The sequence below is a fragment of the Salvia miltiorrhiza genome, chromosome 1 (genome assembly GCF_028751815.1).
Source record: "Salvia miltiorrhiza cultivar Shanhuang (shh) chromosome 1, IMPLAD_Smil_shh, whole genome shotgun sequence".
Taxonomy (NCBI): domain Eukaryota; kingdom Viridiplantae; phylum Streptophyta; class Magnoliopsida; order Lamiales; family Lamiaceae; genus Salvia; species Salvia miltiorrhiza.
In genome coordinates this window covers 26,800,274-26,821,788 of record NC_080387.1, presented here as the reverse complement: position 1 = coordinate 26,821,788, position 21,515 = coordinate 26,800,274, and the positions used below count along the sequence as shown (strand labels likewise).

The 21,515-nt window shown below is 41.6% G+C and overlaps 3 protein-coding genes across 3 annotated transcripts; 1 reads left to right on the top strand and 2 right to left on the bottom strand.

The window, feature by feature from the left end:
- Nucleotides 1–8,594: 8,594 nt before the first annotated feature.
- Nucleotides 8,595–10,599, top strand: LOC131017462 (uncharacterized). The gene is made up of 3 exons (XM_057946217.1): nt 8,595–8,826; nt 9,361–9,716; nt 9,800–10,599. The coding sequence occupies exons 1-3, from the start codon at nt 8,808–8,810 to the stop codon at nt 10,391–10,393; spliced, it is 969 nt and encodes a 322-aa protein (XP_057802200.1). The 5' UTR covers nt 8,595–8,807; the 3' UTR covers nt 10,394–10,599.
- Nucleotides 10,600–10,840: 241 nt separating this feature from the next.
- Nucleotides 10,841–11,798, bottom strand: LOC131017450 (uncharacterized). The gene is made up of 2 exons (XM_057946210.1): nt 11,357–11,798; nt 10,841–11,275 (listed from the first exon to the last, which is right to left on the bottom strand). The coding sequence occupies exons 1-2, from the start codon at nt 11,690–11,692 to the stop codon at nt 10,901–10,903; spliced, it is 711 nt and encodes a 236-aa protein (XP_057802193.1). The 5' UTR covers nt 11,693–11,798; the 3' UTR covers nt 10,841–10,900.
- Nucleotides 11,799–12,061: 263 nt separating this feature from the next.
- LOC131005322 (uncharacterized) lies at nt 12,062–17,740 on the bottom strand. Its single transcript, XM_057932235.1, has 9 exons — nt 17,659–17,740; nt 16,999–17,084; nt 16,269–16,886; nt 15,819–16,042; nt 15,604–15,665; nt 14,156–14,202; nt 13,843–14,068; nt 13,298–13,746; nt 12,062–12,566 (listed from the first exon to the last, which is right to left on the bottom strand). The coding sequence occupies exons 1-9, from the start codon at nt 17,738–17,740 to the stop codon at nt 12,543–12,545; spliced, it is 1,818 nt and encodes a 605-aa protein (XP_057788218.1). The 3' UTR covers nt 12,062–12,542.
- Nucleotides 17,741–21,515: the final 3,775 nt, after the last annotated feature.

The window sequence follows — 21,515 nt, the reverse complement described above, 5'->3', positions numbered from 1 at the left end:
CATTTTATTCTCATGTTTTTGTCATTTGCGGGCCTTGGACAACTCTTTGGATTCATAAGTTTTAGGTCGATGCGGCCCCCACATCTCACTTATATAGGTGATTCTTTCCCGAGTATCCTGCTATACTCAACCTCCTTGAGGTGTTTAGGAATCATTAAAAGTCAAGGACTTAACCTTACCACTAAGCAGGCTTCAACACTCAGTTGCTCTCTAGGGAATGCAGGTAGTCAAGTGTTCTTACTCGGACTCTTATAGCTTAGTTTTCCCATTGAATCAAGTTCTTGGGATCCCCAGTCATCATGGTTGGGTTACCACTATATTCATCCTTATTTTGTGGATTTTACACCCACTCTCTCTAGCAATTTATACATTTGATCTCGATTCAAAGCTTTAGTGAGCGGATCGGCCAGATTATCCATTGACTTTATATAGTCAATTGAGATAACTCCACTTTCGATCAAATGTCTTACGGTATTATGTCATCGACGTATGTGTCGAGACTTACCATTGTACAACCCACTTTTCGCCCTCCCAATAGCTGCTTGGTTATCGCAGTTTATCATAACAGGCGGCACGGGTTTTGACCAACATGGAATATCTTCTAGGAAGTTTCGTAGCCATTCGGCTTCTTCACCTGCTTTGTCTAAATCGATGAATTCTGATTCCATGGTGGATCTAGCAATACATGTCTGTTTTGTAGATCTCCACGAGATTGCTCCTCCCCCTATAGTGAACACGAAACCACTCGTTGATAAAGAGTCTTTCGCGTCGGATATCCAATTAGCATCACAGTACCCTTCAAGTACCGGGGGATATCTCGTGTAGTGTATTCCAAAGTTTAGAGTATACTTTAAGTATCTCAAAACTCTCTCAAGTGCTTTCCAATGTTCTCTACTTGGATTACTTGTATAGCGACTCAATTTGTTCACCGGGCATGCAAGATCAGGTCGAGTGCAATTTGTAATATACATAAGGCACCCAATGATCCTTGCATATTCTTCCTGTGCAACAGGTTCACCCATGTTCTTCATGTGAACATTGAGTTCCAATGGAGTTTTTACAGGCGGTTTATCAAACGCATTAAACATTTTGAGCACTTTCTCGATGTAATGAGATTGTGTCAAAATTATTCCATCAGCGGTCCTGAGAATTTTCATTCCAAGGATCATGTCAGCTAACCCCATGTCTTTCATGTCAAAATTCATTTTTAACATGTTCTTCGTATCATTAATAATACGATTGTTGCTTCACATAATCAACATGTCGTCTACATAGAGGCAGACCATAACGTACCCGTTATTGGTACTTTTGATGTAGACACATTTGTCACATTCGTTGATTTTGAAGCCATTTGACAACATGACATTGTCAAATTTCAAGTGCCATTGCAGTGGCGCTTGTTTTAATCCATAAAAAAAATTACTAGTTTGCATATCTTTTTCTCTTGTCCAGATACTACAAACCCTTCAGGTTGCTCCATATAGACTTTTTCTTCCAGATCACCGTTTAGGAACGTAATTTTAACATCCATTTGATGAATCTCAAGATTGTGCAAAGCAGCAATCACGAGAAGCACTCGAATGGATGTAATCCTTGTCACTGGTGAATAGGTATCGAAAAAATTGTATCACGCTGCTTAAATCCTTTAACTACTAAGCGTGTTTCATACTTGTCTATTGATCCATCAGCTTTATATTTTCTTTTTAGGATCCATTTGCATCCTCAGGGTTTTTAACCTTCAGGTAAATCAACCAACACCCAAGTGTGGTTTTGCATGATTGAATCAATTTCACTCTGGACTGCTTCCCTCCAGAGTAGTCTGTCTGGTCTAGAGAACGCCACTTTGATAGACGAAGGTTCTTCATCTAGCATGAAGGCAATATATTCTGGACCAAAGTCCTTGGCTATCCTGCCTCTCTTACTACGTCTTGGTTCTGACACTTCAAGGTCAGAGCCCGGTCGCTTTCGCGATTCGGGTACTATCTCAACAGGATTAGAACTAGTAGATTCTTCTCTAGTACTGTTACTTGTACTAGCTTCTACTTTTTTCCTTATCTTTACAAGGAAAGATATTCTCAAAGTAGACAACGTTATTTGATTCCATTGTCATTCCCACAGTCATTGTTGGAATGTCTGACTTGTGAACCAGAAATCGATGTGCATTGCTGTTTAGTGCATACCCAATAAAGATACAATCGATTGTTTTATGACCAATTGTAACTTGTTTGGGTGGAGGCACTTGCACATTGGCTAAACACCCCCATACTTTAATGTATTTGTATGAGGGCTTTCTGCCTTTCCACAACTCATAGGGAGTGACGTCCATTCCCTTGAGCGGTATTTTATTGAGGATATAGTTGGCTGATAGAACAGCCCCCCACATATGTTCTAGGGTAACCCAGAACTAATCAACATGGCATTAATCATCTCCTTAAGAGTTCGATTCTTGCATTCAGCAACACCATTAGATTGAGGTGAACATGGAGCAGTTGTTTGATGTATTATACCACGAGCGTTGCATAATTCCTAAAATGGAGCAGCATATTCTCCTCCTCTATCGCTTCGAACCATCTTAATTCGACTACCAAGTTAATTCTCGGCTTCTGTTTTGAAGTTCTTGAAAGCTTCAATAGCCTCATCTTTACTTCTTAGAAGATAAAGATAACAATACATTGTGCAATCATCAATAAAAGTGATAAAGTACTTTTTACCACCTCGAGTTTGCACAAACTTTAGATCACACACGTCGGTGTGGATTAGTTCTAAAGGTTTGGTGCTCCTTTCAACAGAATGAAACAGAGGCTTCGTTATTTTTGCTTCAACACAAACTTGACATTTGTTTTGAGTGTCAAATTCGTTTATTTCTAGTAAATCCATATTTACTAACCTTTTTATAGCATTTAGATTCACATGTCCTAATCTACAATGTCATAAATCACAACATTCAACCAAGTAAGAGGAAGTAGTGGCATTTTCATTGATAGGTTTGCCAGTTACACGCTTTACAGACTGAACATTAAGCTTGAAAAGCCCATTGGTGAGAAAATCCCGACCAAGGTTCTTTCCAAACTTAGTTACAACAACTTTCTCGGATTCAAACACTAGTCTAAAGCCCTTATTAACTAGTATGGACCCCGAGATGAGATTCTTGCGGATGTCCGGGACATGCAGCACATCCTTCAAGGTTATCTCCGTGCCGGATGAAAGCTTGAGTACCACATCACCAATCCCGACAACTTCTGACGACGTTTGGTTACCCATGCTTAGCTTCCTCCCTTCAACAGCCTTGTAAGTAGAGAAGCGCCTCATGTCGGAGCACACGTGCACAGTTGCGCCCGTGTCAATAAACCAAGCACCTTGGTTTTCAACGAGGTCGATCTCCTTGGTGATAACCGCCGCCAAGTCATCCTCTTTCCATTCGTTGAAGTCCTTCTCGACGACGTTGGCATCTTACTTTGCCTTCTTCTTCTTGGGCTTGTGGCAGTCTTTCACCAAGTGGCCCGGTTTGCCACAGTTGTAGCAATTCCCTTCGAACTTGCGGGCAAGAGCTTTGCCTTTGCCTTTGCCTTTGTCCTTGGAGTTGGGACGCCCACGTTTGTTGGAGTTGGATGGGCCACCATGCTCCAACAAGTTAGCTTTGGCCTCAACTTGGCCCTTCCCCTTGTTATCGAGCCTCCTTTCCTCGCACTCGATGCGGAGCCTAACAATCAAGTCCTCGAACGTCATCCCCTTTCGCTTGTGCTTGAGGTAGGTCTTGAAGTCCTTACAACTTGGGGGCTGATAAACATGCATTTTTACCTCTTGGTGTGTCATTTTTTATGCTTAGTTGTGAGGATTTTGTGTGTTTGATGGTCTATTTGAGCTTATATTCGTTTATGGTCAAGAACTTGTTACTTGCTTGCTACTGTACACAATTGCACCCGTACACTTGCGGCGTGTTAATAAAATAGCGAACAAGTTTTTGGCGCCGTTGCCGGGGACTGATTTTTATCAGTACTATCTGTTGATTGTTCGAGACTAATCTGGATTTTTATTTCTGTTTATTTAAATTTTGTTCTTTATTTTTCCTGTGGTCCTGATTTTTGGTTCTGAAGTTTGCTAGGTAGTTCTATGGCTACCGCAGAAGAAGTTCGTGCTCTCAATGAGCAACTGCAGCATTTGATTGAGGCACAGGAAAACCGCGATGCTCAGAAGCAGCCTCCCATCAATGAGGCGTTCACTCTGCAGTATCAGTATCATGAGCCTCCAAGAGTCAACGCGAATAATTTCGAGCTTAAGACTGGTTTGATCACCATGGTGCAGCAAAACCAGTATGGAGGCAAAGCTGTGGAGGACCCTAATGCGCATCTGGCGCAATTCCTGGAGCTGTGCAGCACTGTTAAGATGAACGGAGTCCCAGATGACATTATACGACTCCGCCTTTTTCCATTCTCACTCAGGGATAAGGCAAAGTCGTGGTATCAAACTCTACAGCTGGGAGCCAATCCAGCATGGGGGAACCTGGCAGATCTTTTTCTACGGAAGTTCCATCCTCCTGGGCTTACTTTGAAGTTGAAGATGGATATTCTTCAATTTCAGCAATTTGATGGAGAGACTTTGGCTGAAACATGGGAAAGATACCAGGAGAAGCTGAGGAAGTGCCCGTCCCATGGCTTTGATGAGGGGACTCTGGTGGTCATGTTTTACAATGCATGTGGAGAGTGTGCGAGAATGTTTATGGATACAGCAGCTGGAGGTTCTCTGCTCAAGAAAGGGAGCTCGGAGGCAATGGAGATCATTGAAAGCATGGCCACTACCAGTTATCAATGGCCATCCGAGTTAGTTCAGTTGAAGAAAGTTGCTGCTGCGTCCAGCTCAGATCCCATGGCATTGATTTTGACTCAGCTGGCAGAGATGAACTTGAAAATCAATGCTATAACTGTTGGCAATCCTGAGCCGGCTGTAGAGATCCCGACAGGCGTAGAAGACGCCAACTACATCAATGGCAGAAACTATGAGAACTTTCAGCATGGGCAACAGGGCGGATACAATAGTGGACAACAATTTCATCATAGAGGGCATCCACACCCAAATTTGGCTTATGGGAATCCCAACAATGCAATTCAACCTCCACCAGGCTTCTCGGTAACCAATGGAATGATAAATGAAGAGAAGAAGCCGAATATAGAGGAGTTGCTGATGAAGTTCATGTCCAAATCCGACGAGAGGATGGAAAAGCTAGAGTCCAATGCCGCTGCTGTGGGGACTCAAATGAAGATGTTCGAGACCCAATTGGGTCAAATAGCCACCACCGTCAACAAACTCCAACAGTCGGGCAATCTTATAAACAATGCCAAAGTGAACCCAAAGGGGCAGTGCATGGCCATCGGATTGAAGAGTGAAGCTACCTCTGAAGGTAGCCATGGATCTCGTGAGATGGAAAGAGGAGAGTTATCGTGGAGAGTCCATGAGGAAGGCCGACGACTCCCACCTCATCTGCGTTCTCCGGGGTGGATGTCGTTTCCCCAGCGTCATTATAAGATGGTTGACTTGCCGAGCGGGACTACGCAGGAAGGGGCCATGACGGCAAAAGATGAGAGTGCACGGCTGATTGAGGAAAAAGCTGAGGAGGTCACTGTTGAGGTTTCTGGCAGCAAGAAGGATGAAAAGCAGAAAACTACTTCGCCAACAGCTGTGACTACACCTTTCCCTCAACGCCATAAGAAAGAAAGGGTGCAGGAGCAGTTCTTCAAGTTCTTAGAGATCTTCAGGAAAGTGCAAATTAATATCCCATTGGTGGAGGCACTGCAGGAGATGCCACAATATGCTAGATTCCTGAAGGACATTATCTCGAGGAAGAAGAGGCTGGGAGAGTTGGAGACGGTGAATCTCAATGAAGAATGCAGTGCAATTCTGCAGAGGAAGCTGCCAGCGAAGGTCAAAGATCCGGGCAGCTTCACACTTTCCTGCATTATTGGAGGCCAGCATTTTGGAAGGTCACTCTGCGATCTGGGGGCGAGCATAAACCTCATGCCTTTATCTGTTTTCCAGCAGCTGGCAATTGGAGAGTTGAAGCCGACATCAATGAGGCTGCAGATGGCGGATAGGTCGGTCACCTATCCTCGTGGAATTGTGGATAACGTGCTTGTGAAGGTGGGGGATTTTATTCTCCCTGCCGATTTCGTAGTTCTGGACATTGAAGATGACAACAAAATCCCGCTGATTTTGGGGCGTCCGTTCCTTGCAACGGGAAGAGCTTTAATTGATGTGGAGAAAGGAGAGCTCACACTACGAGTTCATGCTGAGAGCCAAACTTTCTATGTCTATGAACCATACCACATCCACAAGGACGAAGTGCCCAAGAAAGCAAAGGATCTGGGAACGGTAAGTGTTGATGTATTTAATATATTTGATACAGATCCTTTTTCTTGGCAGGACCCAGGTGATCGAAAGTTGGAAGAAGGCATTTTGGCTGGCAAGAGTGGAGCAAGGAGCAGCTGTTCGCAGCACTGCTTGTATCAGCCTCCTTGAAGAGTTTGATGTTCTGTCGAGCTAACGATGTTAAAAATAGCGCTTATTGGGAGGCAACCCAATCTTGGTTAGTTCGTTTCTTTTTGTTTGTTAGTTTATTTTTGTGCCCCATAAATTCTTTTCAAACTTATTCTCCTTGATGGTGAATAAGTTTGGGGGGGATGTGTCTTCGTGGGTGCACTTTTTGTTTTGGTTGTTCTTGTTTGTTCTGTCGTTGAGTTTTCTTAGTCTTGCTTTGGTAGTTCTCTTTGTGATGTACCTTGATGATGATGTGAGATGTGTAGAGTTTTGTTGGATAATTGGCTTATGATGATTTCTGCTTTAAAATTGTGAAATTGCATGCATTTGTGTTGATATTGTTGTGATTGAGCATGATTGATGAATGATAAGCGTGGTCTCTATGTGTTTGCAATCAATGAAATAAGCTGTGAGATTTGAGCCTTGACTGTTACCATTTTACAGTCTTATTTCTTATTCTTGAGTGATTGTTTCAGCATGCATGTTTCTCACTAGAACTTGTCTTGGTTTCTCCCTCGAGGTCACATAGTGTGCTTAATAACTTTGAGATGATAGAAGACCATCTTTGCTAGCCTATTTATCCCTTATTTGTCCTATATCTTTATATGATCCTAGTTCACCCCCTTTGAGCCTTATTTTTCCATATTCTTTTATTTAGCTATGGGTGGAAGCTTGGAGACTATTTGATGGGAGATAATTGGGTTGTGGAGATGAATGATCATGAGTTATGTTTTGTGGTTTAAAATTGAAAATCCTAGTACCCTACAAGTTGTTGAAAAAAAAAAGAAAAAAAAAAGAAAAGAAAAGAAAAAAAAAATTGAAAAAATGGGTACATAGGATGCATTAGAGAGACATAATGTTATGAGAAATAATTGTTGTGTTGTGGTGGATTATATTTTGAAAAATTTGGTTTTGTGGAAGGTGGAAGATAGAATTGAGTAAGAATGTTATAAGGTTGGTGATGATGTTACTTTGATTCGCATCTTTTAGTCACTTAGCCAAATATATCCTACCTTGCCAAAGAGCCTACATTACAACCCTCAATAAAGACCTTTTTGATCTTGTTTATAGGAGCACACATTTAGTGGTGGAGAGGTGAGACGATTGACAAGCATATGGATGAGTACTTGTTTAGTTTGAACTGAGCGTATACACGTCCTTTTTGAATTGATACACTTGAGAGTTGAGAGTTCATATATTCTTTATCTTTTTGGTGAGGATTACAATTCATTGAGATCATAATTTGAAGTTTGTCATGAGTGTGATATCTTGATAATAGGAGATACAAATGCATGTTGATAATTTTGTTGACAAATCTGAAGCCACAATGTTATCTACTTTTCTCTATGCTCTTGTTGATTCATTCTTGGTTCATCTTTGTTTTATCCGAGGACGGACAATAGTTCAAGTTTGGGGGGTTGATAAACATGCATTTTTACCTCTTGGTGTGTCATTTTTTATGCTTAGTTGTGAGGATTTTGTGTGTTTGATGGTCTATTTGAGCTTATATTCGTTTATGGTCAAGAACTTGTTACTTGCTTGCTACTGTACACAATTGCACCCGTACACTTGCGGCGTGTTAATAAAATAGCGAACAGGGGCAACTTGTCAATCACTGCCACCACGGTGAAGGAGTCGGAAACCACATGTCCCTCGGCGAGGACATCATGCAAGATAAGTTAGAATTCTTGCACTTGTTCGATGACGGGCCTCGAGTCCACCATCTTGTACTCCATGTACTTAGTTACACATGTGTTCTTAGTACTAGCATTATTTAGCTTGTACTTTTTATCTAGCGCCTCCCACAACACTTTGGGGGCCCGTTTGATTTCCTGTTTAGGATTGATTAGGATTAAAATTATCCTGAGAAATTAGTATGGATTAGTGTGGGTTTTTATTATTCCATAGGTGTTTGATATCATGGCTACTTAAACCTATATGGTGTTTGATATCCATAGGATTAGGTTGGATTATATTTTATAATACCAAAACTAACCTCATAAAATTTTAACAATACCGAAATTTGCCTCCATCAAAGCCCATAATCTATTCACAAACCACTCTTTTCGGCCCTTTCATCTTCATCGCGTGGAAAACAAACAGTCGCTCATAGAGGTGTATACATCCTCCATCGCTGCAGCCGTCGACGAGCAGCCTTCGATCTTCATCTCGTGGAAAACAAACAGTCGCTCATACACCCGGCACCGCAGCCGTCGACGAGCAAGGCGAAGTATCAGTTATCGCTCCATTCTTTCAGCGCCATTTTCTGCAACTCGAAAATGAGTCAAGCAACAACAGGTATCCATCCCGATCCATTCCGACGTCAAAGTTCTTTTCTTATGTAATGCAGGAAGGAAAATTAATCTATCAAATAATATTGTTTGTCGAAAAAAAGCATATACTATATTTTTCTGCACAGCAAGTATATGTGGTAATGTCTACAAGAAAAAAACATGAATAAATGATATATTTGGTGAGATATTTTGGTTGCAAATGTCGATATGTCTACAAGAAAAAAACATGAATAAATGATATATTTGGTGGGATATTTTGGTTGCAAATGTCGATATTTTGGTGAGGAAAAAACGTGAATAAATGATATATTTGAACAAATGATATATTTGATATTTTTTGGTGAGATATTTCGGTGAGATATTTTGGCAATAATATTGAATATTGATATTGGTTGCAACTGTCGAACATAAACGAATATTGATATTGATATTGATATTGTTTTCGTAATATTGTTTGATGCGATAATATTGAAATTTGTTTTCGTGAAAACGTGCATAAAGGAACATAATATTGTTTGGTTGCATATTGATATTTTAGGTAGCAACGGCGCAGCCCGTTCCAGCAAGCCCAACAAGACGGACCAAAAGCGCCGTTCTTGGTCCACTCACGAAGAACATGTGTTGCTCGCCTCATTGAAAGAACTTGTTGCCAACGGTTGGAAATCCGACAACGGATTTCGCGGCGGGTATTTGAGCAAACTCGAGGAGGCCATGAGGAAGGAGTACCCCGACACTGACTTGAAGGGAACGCCCCACATCAACTCGAAGGTGACAACATGGAAGAAAACATATTATTCACTTTGGAACATTCTCAAACATAGCGGGGTTGGCTTCAATGTCAACGGCAAGCATATGATTGACTGCGATGATGAGCAGTGGCAAAGCTTTGTGGCTGTAAGAACTGTTATCCCACTTGCATTGAACCCATTATTATATCGTTTTCTGCTTTGATGACTACATTTTTGCTTGTTATTCAGGCTGATAAGAATGTGGGCAATTTTCGTTACAAGAGTTGGCCTTATTACGAGGATTGGAAGCTAATCTTTGGCAAGGATAGGGCAACGGGCGATGAGGCGGAGGACCTAATGGAGGCGGCGCATGAAATGTATCAAAAGTTGAGTGGCAGCCCGCTCAACGATCTTGGAGATTACCACGTCTCCCTCGACGACATATTTGAGAATGACGTGACCGGGGACAATGTAAGTCAAACCCCCAATCAACAAGAAACCATACCGAATGAACGGGAGGCTCCAACAACAAGCAAGAAAAGGCGCCGTAGTGGAGGTTTCGATGAGAAGTTCTTTGAGGCATTGCATGAGGTCGGGCGGGGCACGGAATCACGACTTGAGACTATTTCATGTAGAATGGGGTACGACTTCGACGTATCAAAGGCGCGCAAAGAAGTGAATGCCAAGTTGAGTGGCATACCCGGGCTCTCACAACATGATAAGTTTGTTGTATGCAATATGCTTGCGGAGAAAACGGAGTATCTCGATATCTTTTCTAGCCTCTCCGAGGATGAGAAGGGAGCATATGTCACGTTCCTTCTTGCTTCGAAGAAGGACAAGTGATTCAACTCGTACAAGGGGGCGTCTCTTTTTTGAACGTGGGTACACGCACTTTACTATCGTGTATTGGATCTTATTTGCTTTTTATTGTTTCTCAACTCTTTCTAGTTTGGGATATTTCTGTTTTTTATAGACTTCAATGTCATTTTTTGCTAATTTTGGATTCATATATGTTGTTGAATTATGGAGCGGCTCTTTTTGAGTATTAATATTCGTGAAATTAAGAAATGTTCTATGTAGGAGATTTCAGTCTATGGGACAGGAAGACGTTGCATAATTTCTGTTCTTGATATTTCTGTTTTTTTGAGGATGAAGCACGTTTAACAATTTAAAACAAGGAATGAAGCAAAATTCAGCGAAATAAAGTTGTTGATCTCGGATGTGGAAATTCGGAACCAACATTCAGTTAAATAAATTCTAAAAATCGAACATGCATAAGGATGGAAACTTCTTGCAAAAAAAACACGAAAAAAATAAAGTTGCTAACACATAAATATCTTCGAGCACGCGCTACTTGAACGGAGAAGATGAGGCGCAAGAACTTCCATCCTCGTTTCTTTTGGTGGGTTGATTTTCTCGCCGTTTGAATTTATTTTTTAGTTTCATCCACGGAGTACCACGGTTGATCTTAAATGGATTTGGAATGGACGGTGATACACTTGAACTAGCATCCTCAACGAAAAGCTTTCTCGCCACGGGTTTGGGCACCGGCGAAGTGACCTCGTCGTCGCTAGAGTTGTCATGCTTGTCGACGGTTGTGGAGTCCTCGATGATGATTAATGTATGGGAATTCTCATTCTTCATATCATGAATCCCAAACAAATTGCATAGTAGTAAGAACGCCGGCTCACCTTCATGATAATAAGCTCGAGCCAAGGGGTTTTCCTATCAATAAAAAATATAAGTGACAAAAACGCCGGATCACCTAAGTTATAATAAGCCCGATGCAATATACACGCAATGTACCTTAAACAATCGTTGCCACACTTCGTCAACGGCGTGAACAAAATTGGTTCGATGATCGTAGTGCGTCTCCTTCACCTTACACAACCATTTGAAGCATACGTAACGATCATGTAGAAAGGCAACTCGTCCCTCGACTTCACTCAACGAAACGTCCGCTCCCATTTGTGTGTTTAGCTTCAACATCGCTTCGATGAGCGCATGTGGCGATAAGTGGGGTGGTGTTGGCCTACATTCTTCAATCTTCTCAATTAAAGAGCCGAGTAGCATTTTATCCTTCTCCCCATCCCACTTGCAAGGATAGAGGAAAAGAGATTGCGAGCCAACATGTGGGAACATCCTATAGGGAAATTAGTGTATGATAATTTCTATCACACGATTTTTGCCTATCCAACAATGTGAAGGAAAGAAGGCTGCACTCCAATATTTATAGCATGGAGATGATAGCATTTTGTGGACTAAATTAAATAGGAAGTTGTTGGGAGTTAATATGCATGCAATCAACCAACACTTGGCGTTTTTTTTATGAATTTAGCATTAAAGCTTTTGACTGCCTCTATCCTCTAAAGTATTGGTATTATACATATTTGATTACTATTTTCCATGTGCAGCCCTATTTAAATGAATAGCTATTTCCAACATTTTGACTTTGGAAAACGGACATGAGTATTGAAAATATAAGGACTTCAAAAATTGAACACAAATTCCTACACAATCAAATTCAAATCCTTACTTGTCTTATAATGGCAACAAAATATCGAGTAAGTCAAAAGCAAATCCAAAATGAACCATAAACTAGTACTTTCAACTACAACATACCAAAAAATAAAAACGTCACATAAGCTTGCCTATCAAAATGCCTAGAACGAGAACTAAAACAGTGAACCAAAGCGCAGCCCTAAGGAACTCAAAAACTCCACGATGCGGTCCAACTCCATAGCACACTCCCGGCATCTCTAATCCGTTCACCTCGTTGTGTTGCACATGTGAGAAATCACCTTGGTTAAAGAATTGGCTTTGCGAAGAATCGGGCGGGCGAGGCACTTCATGCATCCCCAAACGATGATATTCATCATACCAATGGAATCCTTTCCAATGGTTTTTGCCCGTTGGACACTTGTAGTAGAAACGGCCCGGGTTCATTGAGCCGTATCCGGCGCACTTGAGATTCATTGTTCCCTTGCCACAACTACATTGAGGAGCGTCCTCCATCCTATGTGAAACATAACAAAACGCATCAACACAATATACAATATAGCTCCATATTAGAGAAAATTAAACTGGTATTTTTCTGCATAACAATCAAATACATCAACAGCATAACCAATAATACATCTATATACAATTCGACTGTACATAACAAATAATAAATTATTTCCTTTCCTCTAAGCGTTTCTTCATACCACCTATTATGACAAAACAAGTAATCAAATTCCAAGGCAAAGAAAACCCAATCACACCATTATAATATAAAAAGATCCTGCTCCAAACAATAGTTTACATTTTAATTCAGCAAGGTAATTCAAAGGCTCCAAAAATTGAGATCACAAATTCATATAAATGTGAACACCACATTTCAACAGATCACACCATCAAAATTCGAATTATATACAATTCGACTGTACATAACAAATAATAAATTATTTCCTTTCCTCTAAGCATTTCTTCATACCACCTATTATGACAAAACAAGCAATCAAATTCAAAGGCAAAGAAAACCCAATCACACCATTATAATATAAAAAGATCATGCTCCAAACAATAGTTTACATTTAATTCAAAGGCTCCAAAAATTGAGATCACAAATTCATATAAATGTGAACACCACATTTCAACAGATCACACCATCAAAATTCGAATCCCATATTTAACTTCAAAACTAGATAAACAAAAAAAATAGTTTCTCGATACAATATTGAAATAAAGTATCTAGTTGTTATTGACATATTGCAACCACATAGCTTCGGCTAAGGCATTCCTCGCCGCATGCCATTGAGGGGAACTTTCGACTTGTTCAACGAATTCATCGGGTGCCTCTTCTTGCATTGCATCGTTTTGTGGGGGCATGGCATCTAATTGTTCTTCAATGGGGTCTATGGGCATTTCCTTTCGAATGAAGTTGTTGATTAAAAAACATGCCATGATAATTCGATTTTGCACTCGAATCGGATAAAAAGAAGGTGATCTAAGGATACCCCATCTCATCTTCAATATTCCAAAAGCTCTCTCTATGGCGTTCCTCGCTTTACTATGTCTCAAATTAAAAAGTTCTTCCTTATTTTGAGGTCGTGCATTGTTCGGTCCCCATTCTTTCAAATGGTACCTAACGCTTTTGAACGGCGTTAGGAAGCCTTCGCTATTCGCGTATCCATTATCACACAAATAATACTTCCCTATCAATAAAAAAAAGAAATACAAATTTGTAAATAATTATAAAAATATCGAAAAAGCATGTCTAATTATTGAAATTAGTTAAAATATTTATTTACCCTTTGGGACCTTAAGGCCGTGAGGTCTTCTAATTGCATCTCGCAAGACCCTAGAGTCTGCAGCCGAACCTTCCCAACCGGACAAGACGTAACTGAAATTACAATGACGATCACAAACACCTAACACATTGGTTGAAATTTGCCCCTTCCTTGTTCTATAACGGGGTTTGTCCTCATTTCCTACCGTGACACTCACATACGTGCCGTCTAACGCACCTAAACAGCCCTATTCACAAGGCACACATCAAATTAATATAGAAGACCAATGACACCAAATATTGATTAAAATTTGATATAGTCAAGGCATTAATACCTTAAACCAACGCCACCGTGGATCGCTACAATCCGCGGGAACAGCCTCTGGCTTGGACAAGAATAGGTCATGAAGTCGTATAATAGCCCCTAAGACAGTATGCACATAGTGCGATATTGTTTGGCCTGAGCGCCAAAAATCAAACCTAACAACACGATTTTTTTTATGGTGTGCTAAGACTGAAAGAAACATGGCTACTTGTTCAGGCACAGTAACGAATCGACCGTCAACTAAACCCCCCCTGTCCCGTAGAATAACACAAAGGCGTGCAAACGTCCTACGATCCATTCGAAGGTTCGATATACAGTCAACATCGCTAATACCACATAATCGGTTTAAGTGTTTGTTTTGGTCAGGCATTTTACTTATTATCTCCCATTTTAGGGGCCCTGAATCACGTCGTCTCTTTCCTAATCTGGTCTTATAATAATACGCGAATAACAAACCCACTTTTATGACATGTACTCGCAAAATTTCTTGCATCAAAACAAATTGCATGTCACGCGCCCGAATGTCTTCCCTTCCAGGCATTTTCTAAATTCAATCACAGAAGTTGCAAATTATTCACAATTCAAATCCCCAATTAATATTTAACATAAGACAACAAATCCAATTCAAATTTACTGATAAAGGGCTGATATTAGTGCATAGAATAGATTTGAAAAATACAACACAATTCAAACAGTAATTTATCCAGCAAAACTTTTTTTAAAAAAATACAAGACACATATAATATCATGAATTTTAAATGTCATTGCCCTGATGACTAGAAACGAAAACATCATTGTTTCACAAATTATATACTGCACATAAGAACCTCCTCTATTAGCCTTCTTTCCAGAAGACTCCCATATTCATAACAGAAAATTTCCAGAAGACTCCCATATTCATATGAGCTATCCCACATTAATTAGCAGTTCAGATTAGGATGAGCAGAGATGACAAATTATATATATATATATATATATATATATATATATATATATATATACCAGTAGAAAAATCAATATGACAGATAAACCCCCAATCTATCTACTCAAATTTAACAATGTTACTTCAATTTCAAACTTTCAATCATACTATATTAATGGCATTTTCTCAACAAGCAGTCGATTTATAGCAAAATATTTCATACCTTCAACACTTGTTTATAGAATCTAAAACTATGTTTTACGAGAGATCACACAAACAGTCCACACCCTATCTTAGACAAATCTATTCAATTCCAAAATCCAAACGTAAACAAACCAAACACATCAGAATAGCACTGATGGATTTAATAAGTTGACAGCAAATCCAATTCCAAAATTACTGATAAGGGGCAGGCCAAATCTCCAGCAAACTCAACAAAAAATTTGAATACAACAGAACATTGTTTATCATCAAACCCCCAATAATAAGATTACTCGAGTGCTACTGAAAAATCGGACGCAGCAAATGTTGCTCACCTGAAAAACCAGATGATTCACAAGCCCACAACGATGAACAGGTTTTTGAAATCGACCGAAGCCTGTTGTCACCGCCGCGAAAAGCGCCGGAGAGGGAAATCAGCAAAAGAGTTGAAATTTGATTAGGTTGATCGAAAACATAACTCTCGATGGTAGAAAATAAAATGAAGTTCGATTTGTTATGGAAGATTGAAATGGCAGCAAAAGGTTCTCACCTGAATTTCCCAGATGTTGCTCGAGCCCACAACGAGGAACAGGAGGCCACACAACCCCAAATTTTTAATCGTTCCGCTGCCGACGACGAGATAAGCCTACCGCCGTCGCCTCGAATATCAGCAGAGATGGAAATCGGCGAACGACCTGAATTCTGCTTCGGTTTGTGAGAGAGAGAGTCGTGGAGGCATATACGAAAATGGTAATGTGAAAATGGGTTGAGGAACTAGGGTTTGGGCATTGCATCGATATGTGTGAGGAGGGTAGCAGATTTTTAATCCAACTTCTCTGTATTAATTTTATCCGAGGGGGGGTGGGCAGATTATTAGTATGGGTTAATCCCACAAAATAACATGGAGAAGTAGGATTAAGTAGGGTTTGACCGTATTAACTGCACATGATATCAAACACCACACTAATCTGGACTAATTTAATTTATCCTACCTATAAACCCATATCAAACAGGCCCTGGAGGTCTTTATATCAACATAGACTTTGTACAAACTATCCCCTAGACCACCTAGAAGAAAATTTTTACAAAGGAAATCGTCATTATGCCATGCATCATAGGCCGCACGAACGGTGAAATTCGTCTTATTTTTTGCCGGTGTTGGCGGCTCGTTGTCCGTCAAGTATCCCACGTACCCCAACGTCGTGAGGTAGAAGAACATCTTTTGACGCCAACTCTTGAAGTCGGTGCCACAGAACTTCGGTGGCTTGTCGGCGGTTGCATTCGCCCTTGGGGGTTGCGTCGGCATCGACCCTGCCATGTGGCCATAGCCCACCACGTTGGTCCCGAAGGCCCCAACCGTATGTCCAAACATGGATCCCATGGAACCACTTGGAGTGGAACCAATCGTTGACCCAAATGGAGTTTGGCCAACTGTTCCTTGCACGAAACTTTCTCCTCCAATAGTCATTTGATTAGCACCAAACATGAAAGGGAGTGGTGTTGGACCACCAAAAGAACCACCATTAAAGGTGGAGGCACCAGCAGCAGAGGTGGCAGACGCCACGGTTGAAGCAGCGGTGGTGGCGGAAGGAGCTGATGCAGCCCGAACAGAGCCAAGCTAGCGCCAGACCAGAACTGAATTTCGCGCCATAACAGAACCAAGCTCGCGCTTGACCAGAGCAGAGCGGACTTACAGAGCAGAGCGGACGTTCAGAGCAGAGCGTACTTACAGAGTAGAGCGAACGTTCAGAGCAGAGCAGACTTATAGAGCAGAGCGTATTTCCATAGCAGAGCAGAATCAGCTTCCAGAGCAGAGCTAAGTTTCAGAGCTGACTAAAGATCAGAGCAGACTATGTTCCAGAGCAGCGTTGGCATTTCTCAGAGCTAGCGACCCAGAGTAGAATTGGCATTTTCCAGAGTTGGCGTTCTCGCCAGAGTTGTCAAAGCTTGCTGAACAAGTTTTCTTTTGTTTCCTTGTTTTTAAGTTTCCTTGTTTTTACGTTGTTTCCTTCATTAGATTAGGGTTTAGTTTAACCTATATAGATGGCTGCATGTTGAACGAATATGGGATCATATAACTTATCTTTTATCAATCAAATTTGTGAGTTTATTCTCTCTTGAGGACTTCAAGTTCTTCCTGAATTTTGCCCAAGCAAATTCAATTTATCGATGTAACGGCGAGTTCACCAACCCTCGTCGCGTGTCATTCATCGTCCCCGAGTTGTTGCGTCAATCATACGTTGGGGTTTAATGATCCGTTCTCCTAAATCATTTCGTAGATTAGATTCAGAGATTTTAGAATTTCCATCTTTTATCGTTCCTTTTATTTATCTTTCGTGTTTTCAAGTTTTCTACGCGTGTTTGTTTGATCGGTCCGGCAAAGTTCATACCAAAACTGGCGAGGATCATATCGGGAGCGGCGGCGGCGACGGCGTTGGTAGCCTCGGTGGAGTTTGCATGACCGGTCGACATCTCCAACAAAGGTAATTAGGTTGCGAAAGTTTTAAGTTCAATTATAAGTCAAAAGATCTCCCACTTATCAAGCTTATCTCGTCTTGCGATTGTTGGATTACAAGCTTGCGGGCGTGTTTATAATGAAATAGTAAAGTAGGAGATGAGATTACAAAGGAAAACTGTATTGAAATTACAGGAGAAAATGAAACCAAGAAATGATAGCCGAGTCGAGGAGGATCCGCTTTCCGCAAGACGAGATACGCCCCGGTAGTGCTCTCGGTTTGGCGTGTCATCTCCAAAGATGAAACGGCTTCGTCTCGTGGGTAGCAGCACCACAGACCAACGAGCTCCGGCGAACTGGAATGTGGCGAGAACAGAACTTTAACTATGGATGCAGAGTTTCAGTGCTATGGTGCTTGTGTTTGTTGTGTATTGGGATGCATGAAGGCTGTCCTATTTATAGGCACAAACCACATCAATAGGGGGATCATATCATTTGGTATCATGTGTCCGGGTAGACGTTTTCTAGGGTTTCTCATATTTCCATGACTTTGTTTCTGTGTTTTTCTGTTTGAGGGTTTGCCTATATAATCTGTTTTTCCCGTGTTTTCGGGTTAGACGTTTAAGAAAGAGGTGCGGAGAATGGTAGAGGATGCATTTAAGCCTATGTCTGAGTGGTTCGATCGACCTTTGAGTGATCAACAGAGATCGACTCAAAATTTTTGGAGGGGTCTTATAAAAGAAAAATAAAAATCTTACGAGGAAGACTACGAGAATGCTCATCGACAATTTTATAGCGGCAAGACAAGGCAAGGTGAAATAAGGGATCGTAAGGATATGAAGTGGCAAAATAATCAATCCATCCAAAAGAAACACCATCATCCATCGTATCTTGGAGGAGAGTGGGATAATTGGGATGAATACTTCGAGAATGCTCGTCCAGTTTTTCGTGGTTCCTCGTCAACAGGGAATCCATGGAAAAAGGAGGCACCACAGTTCTTTAAGTCTCGGACAGAGGGTGTGCGTTCAGCAAATCGGGGCCCTCCGATAGTTTTTTATGGTTGCAATCGAGATAAGAAGTGCCGTACATGTCAGGAATTCGGATCCAATGAGAACGAGCAGTGGGAGAATCTCTTTCACACGAGATGTTTTGTCCAAGACAATGTGTGCAGTGTGATCATCGACGGAGAAAGTTGCACGAATGTGGCGAGTAGGTACATGGTGGAAAAATTGGGGCTGGCTGAGGTGCAACACCCCAAGCCGTATCGTCTGCAGCGGCTGCATGAGACCGGCGTCGCGTCGTCGAGGTTACCACGCAAGTGAAAGTGCCTTTTCGCATTGGGAAGTATGAAGACGAGGTTTTGTGCGATGTTATTCCCATGCAAGCGACCCACATTTTGTTAGGTAGACCGTGGCAGGTTCATAGACGAGTTACTCATGATGAAGTCACCCACAAGTACTCCTTCAGGTATAAGCAAAAGAAGATGGCACTTGTTTTCCTTAGTCCTAAACAAATTTATGAGGATCACGTGCAACTGCAGCAACGGCACAAGGAGGCGGATAAGGTGAATTCTACGGAGCAGCCGATAGAGAAAAATGAGATGCCGGTTGAGGTGACAATTGATAGAGAGGTTGTTGCTATCAAAGATGAGGAGACCGATCCCGATACGCCAAAATTGGAGGAGACCGATGAAGAAGTGGCAGTTGTGGTGGAAGTCGATAGAGAAGTTGTTGTTGTCCAAAATGAGGAGTGTAATCTTAAGTTGCTGAAATTGAAGGATTCACGTGAGGAAGTGCGTGAGGACTCTACTCCATCTACTTTGGAAGCAAAGGCGTTGACGCAAGCTAAGGACGTTGAAAAGGAGAAGCGATGTGATGGTGCCAATAAGTTCGAACTGATCTTGTTCCAGCAACCTACGCTGCAATGGAAGAATGATATTGGAGATACAAAGCTGATGAAGTTAGTGAAGGTTCCGATCCACATCGACAAGTATGAAAATGAAGTCTTTTATGATGAAGCGTCGATGCAAGCTAAGTATAAATGGTGGGAGCAACCATGGCTGTTCGGAAGAGAAGTGCAGCATGGCTGTATTCTCAACAACACCTTCGTCAGGTTTAAGGCTCAAGAAAAATCAGAGTTTGAGACGAAGCATCTGGTTTTTTATCCCGGCAAGACGAAGGATGGACAAGAGAGAAAAGTTATGGTCCAACTGTCGTTGCTTGCAACAACCGAAGACTTAGTTTTTAGTCTAGGCATTGGCATTAACGACTTGGATTTGAGGACAAATCCTCTTCAAGAAGAGGGAAATGATGCAGCCCGAACAGAGTCAAGCTGGCGCCAGACCAGAGCTGAATTTCGCGCTATAACAGAACCAAGCTCGCGCCAGAGCAGAGCAGAGCGGACGTTCAGAGCAGAGCAGAGCAGACTTACAGAATAGAGCGTATTTCCAGAGCAGAGCAGAATCAGCTTCTAAAGCAGAGCTAAGTTTCAGAGCTGACTAAAGATCAGAGCAGACTATGATCCAGAGCTAGCGTTCCAAAGCAGAGTTGGCATTTCTCAGAGCTGGCGTCCCAGAGTAGAATTGGCATTTTCCAGAGCGGGCGTTTTTCAGAGCTGGCGTTCTCGCCAGAGTTGTCAAAGCTTGCTGAACAAGTTTTCTTTTGTTTCCTTGTTTTTAAGTTTCCTTGTTTTTACGTTGTTTCCTTCATTAGATTAGGGTTTAGTTTAGCCTATATATATGGCTGCATGGTGAACGAATATGGGATCATATAACTTATCTTTTATCAATCAAATTTGTGAGTTTATTCTCTCTTGAGGACTTCAAGTTCTTCCTGAATTTTGCCCAAGCAAATTCAATTTATTGACGTAACGGCGAGTTCACCAACCCTCGTCGCGTGTCATTCATCGTCCCCGAGTTGCTGCATCAATCATACGTTGGGGTTTAGGGATCCGTTCTCCTAGATCATTTCGTAGATTAGATTCAGAGGTTTTGGGATTTCCATCTTTTATAGTTCCTTTTATTTATCTTTCGTGTTTTCAAGTCTTCTGCGCGTGTTTGTTTGATCGGTCAGGCAAAGTTCATACCAATACTGGCGAGGATCATATCAGGAGCGGCGGCAGCGACGGCGTTGGCAGCCTCGGTGGAGTTTGCAGGACCGGTCGACATCTCCAGCAAAGGTATTTAGGTTGCGAAAGTTTTAAGTTCAATTACAAGTAAAAAGATCTCCCACTTTGCAAGCTTATCTTGTCTTGCAATTGTTGGATTACAAGCTTGCGGGCGTGTTTACAATGAAATAGTAAAGTAGGAGATGAGATTACAAAGGAAAACTGTATTGAAATTACAGGAGAAAATGAAACCAAGAAAGGATAGCCGAGTCGAGGAGGATCCGCTTTCCGCAAGACGAGATACACCCCGATAGTGCTCTCGGTTTGGCGTGTCATCTCCAAAGATGAAACGGCTTCGTCTCGTGGGTAGCAGCACCGCAGACCAACGAGCTCCGGCGAATTGGAATGTGGCGAGAACAGAACTTTAACTATGGATGCAGAGTGTGTGCAGAGTTTCAGTGCTATGTTGCTTGTGTTTGTTGTGTATTGGGATGCATGGAGGCTGTCCTATTTATAGGCACAGACCACATCAATAGGGGGAGCCTGCAGAGATTAATTCCATTGATAGAATTCAAATGCTGTCAGGGGTTACGGGAGTAACAGCTGTAACAGTAGGGCTGTTTGAATTTGCCATGACTCAGCAATTACTTGACGTTGGGGAAGCTTCCTGGGAGACAAAGGGTCCTC

Coding starts and splice junctions, on each gene's coding strand:
- LOC131017462 (XM_057946217.1), top strand. Junction 9,717..9,799: donor AGTGGCAAAGCTTTGTGGCT/GTAAGAACTGTT, acceptor CTTGTTATTCAG/GCTGATAAGAATGTGGGCAA.
- LOC131017450 (XM_057946210.1), bottom strand. CDS start 11,692: ATGTTCCCACATGTTGGCTCGCAATCTCTTTTCCTCTATCCTTGCAAG. Junction 11,276..11,356: donor TGTGGCAACGATTGTTTAAG/GTACATTGCGTG, acceptor TTTTATTGATAG/GAAAACCCCTTGGCTCGAGC.
- LOC131005322 (XM_057932235.1), bottom strand. CDS start 17,740: ATGTCGACCGGTCATGCAAACTCCACCGAGGCTACCAACGCCGTCGCC. Junction 17,085..17,658: donor TATGATCCTCGCCAGTTTTG/GTATGAACTTTG, acceptor TCTGAAACTTAG/CTCTGCTCTGGAAGCTGATT. Junction 14,069..14,155: donor CACGGTGGCGTTGGTTTAAG/GTATTAATGCCT, acceptor CCTTGTGAATAG/GGCTGTTTAGGTGCGTTAGA.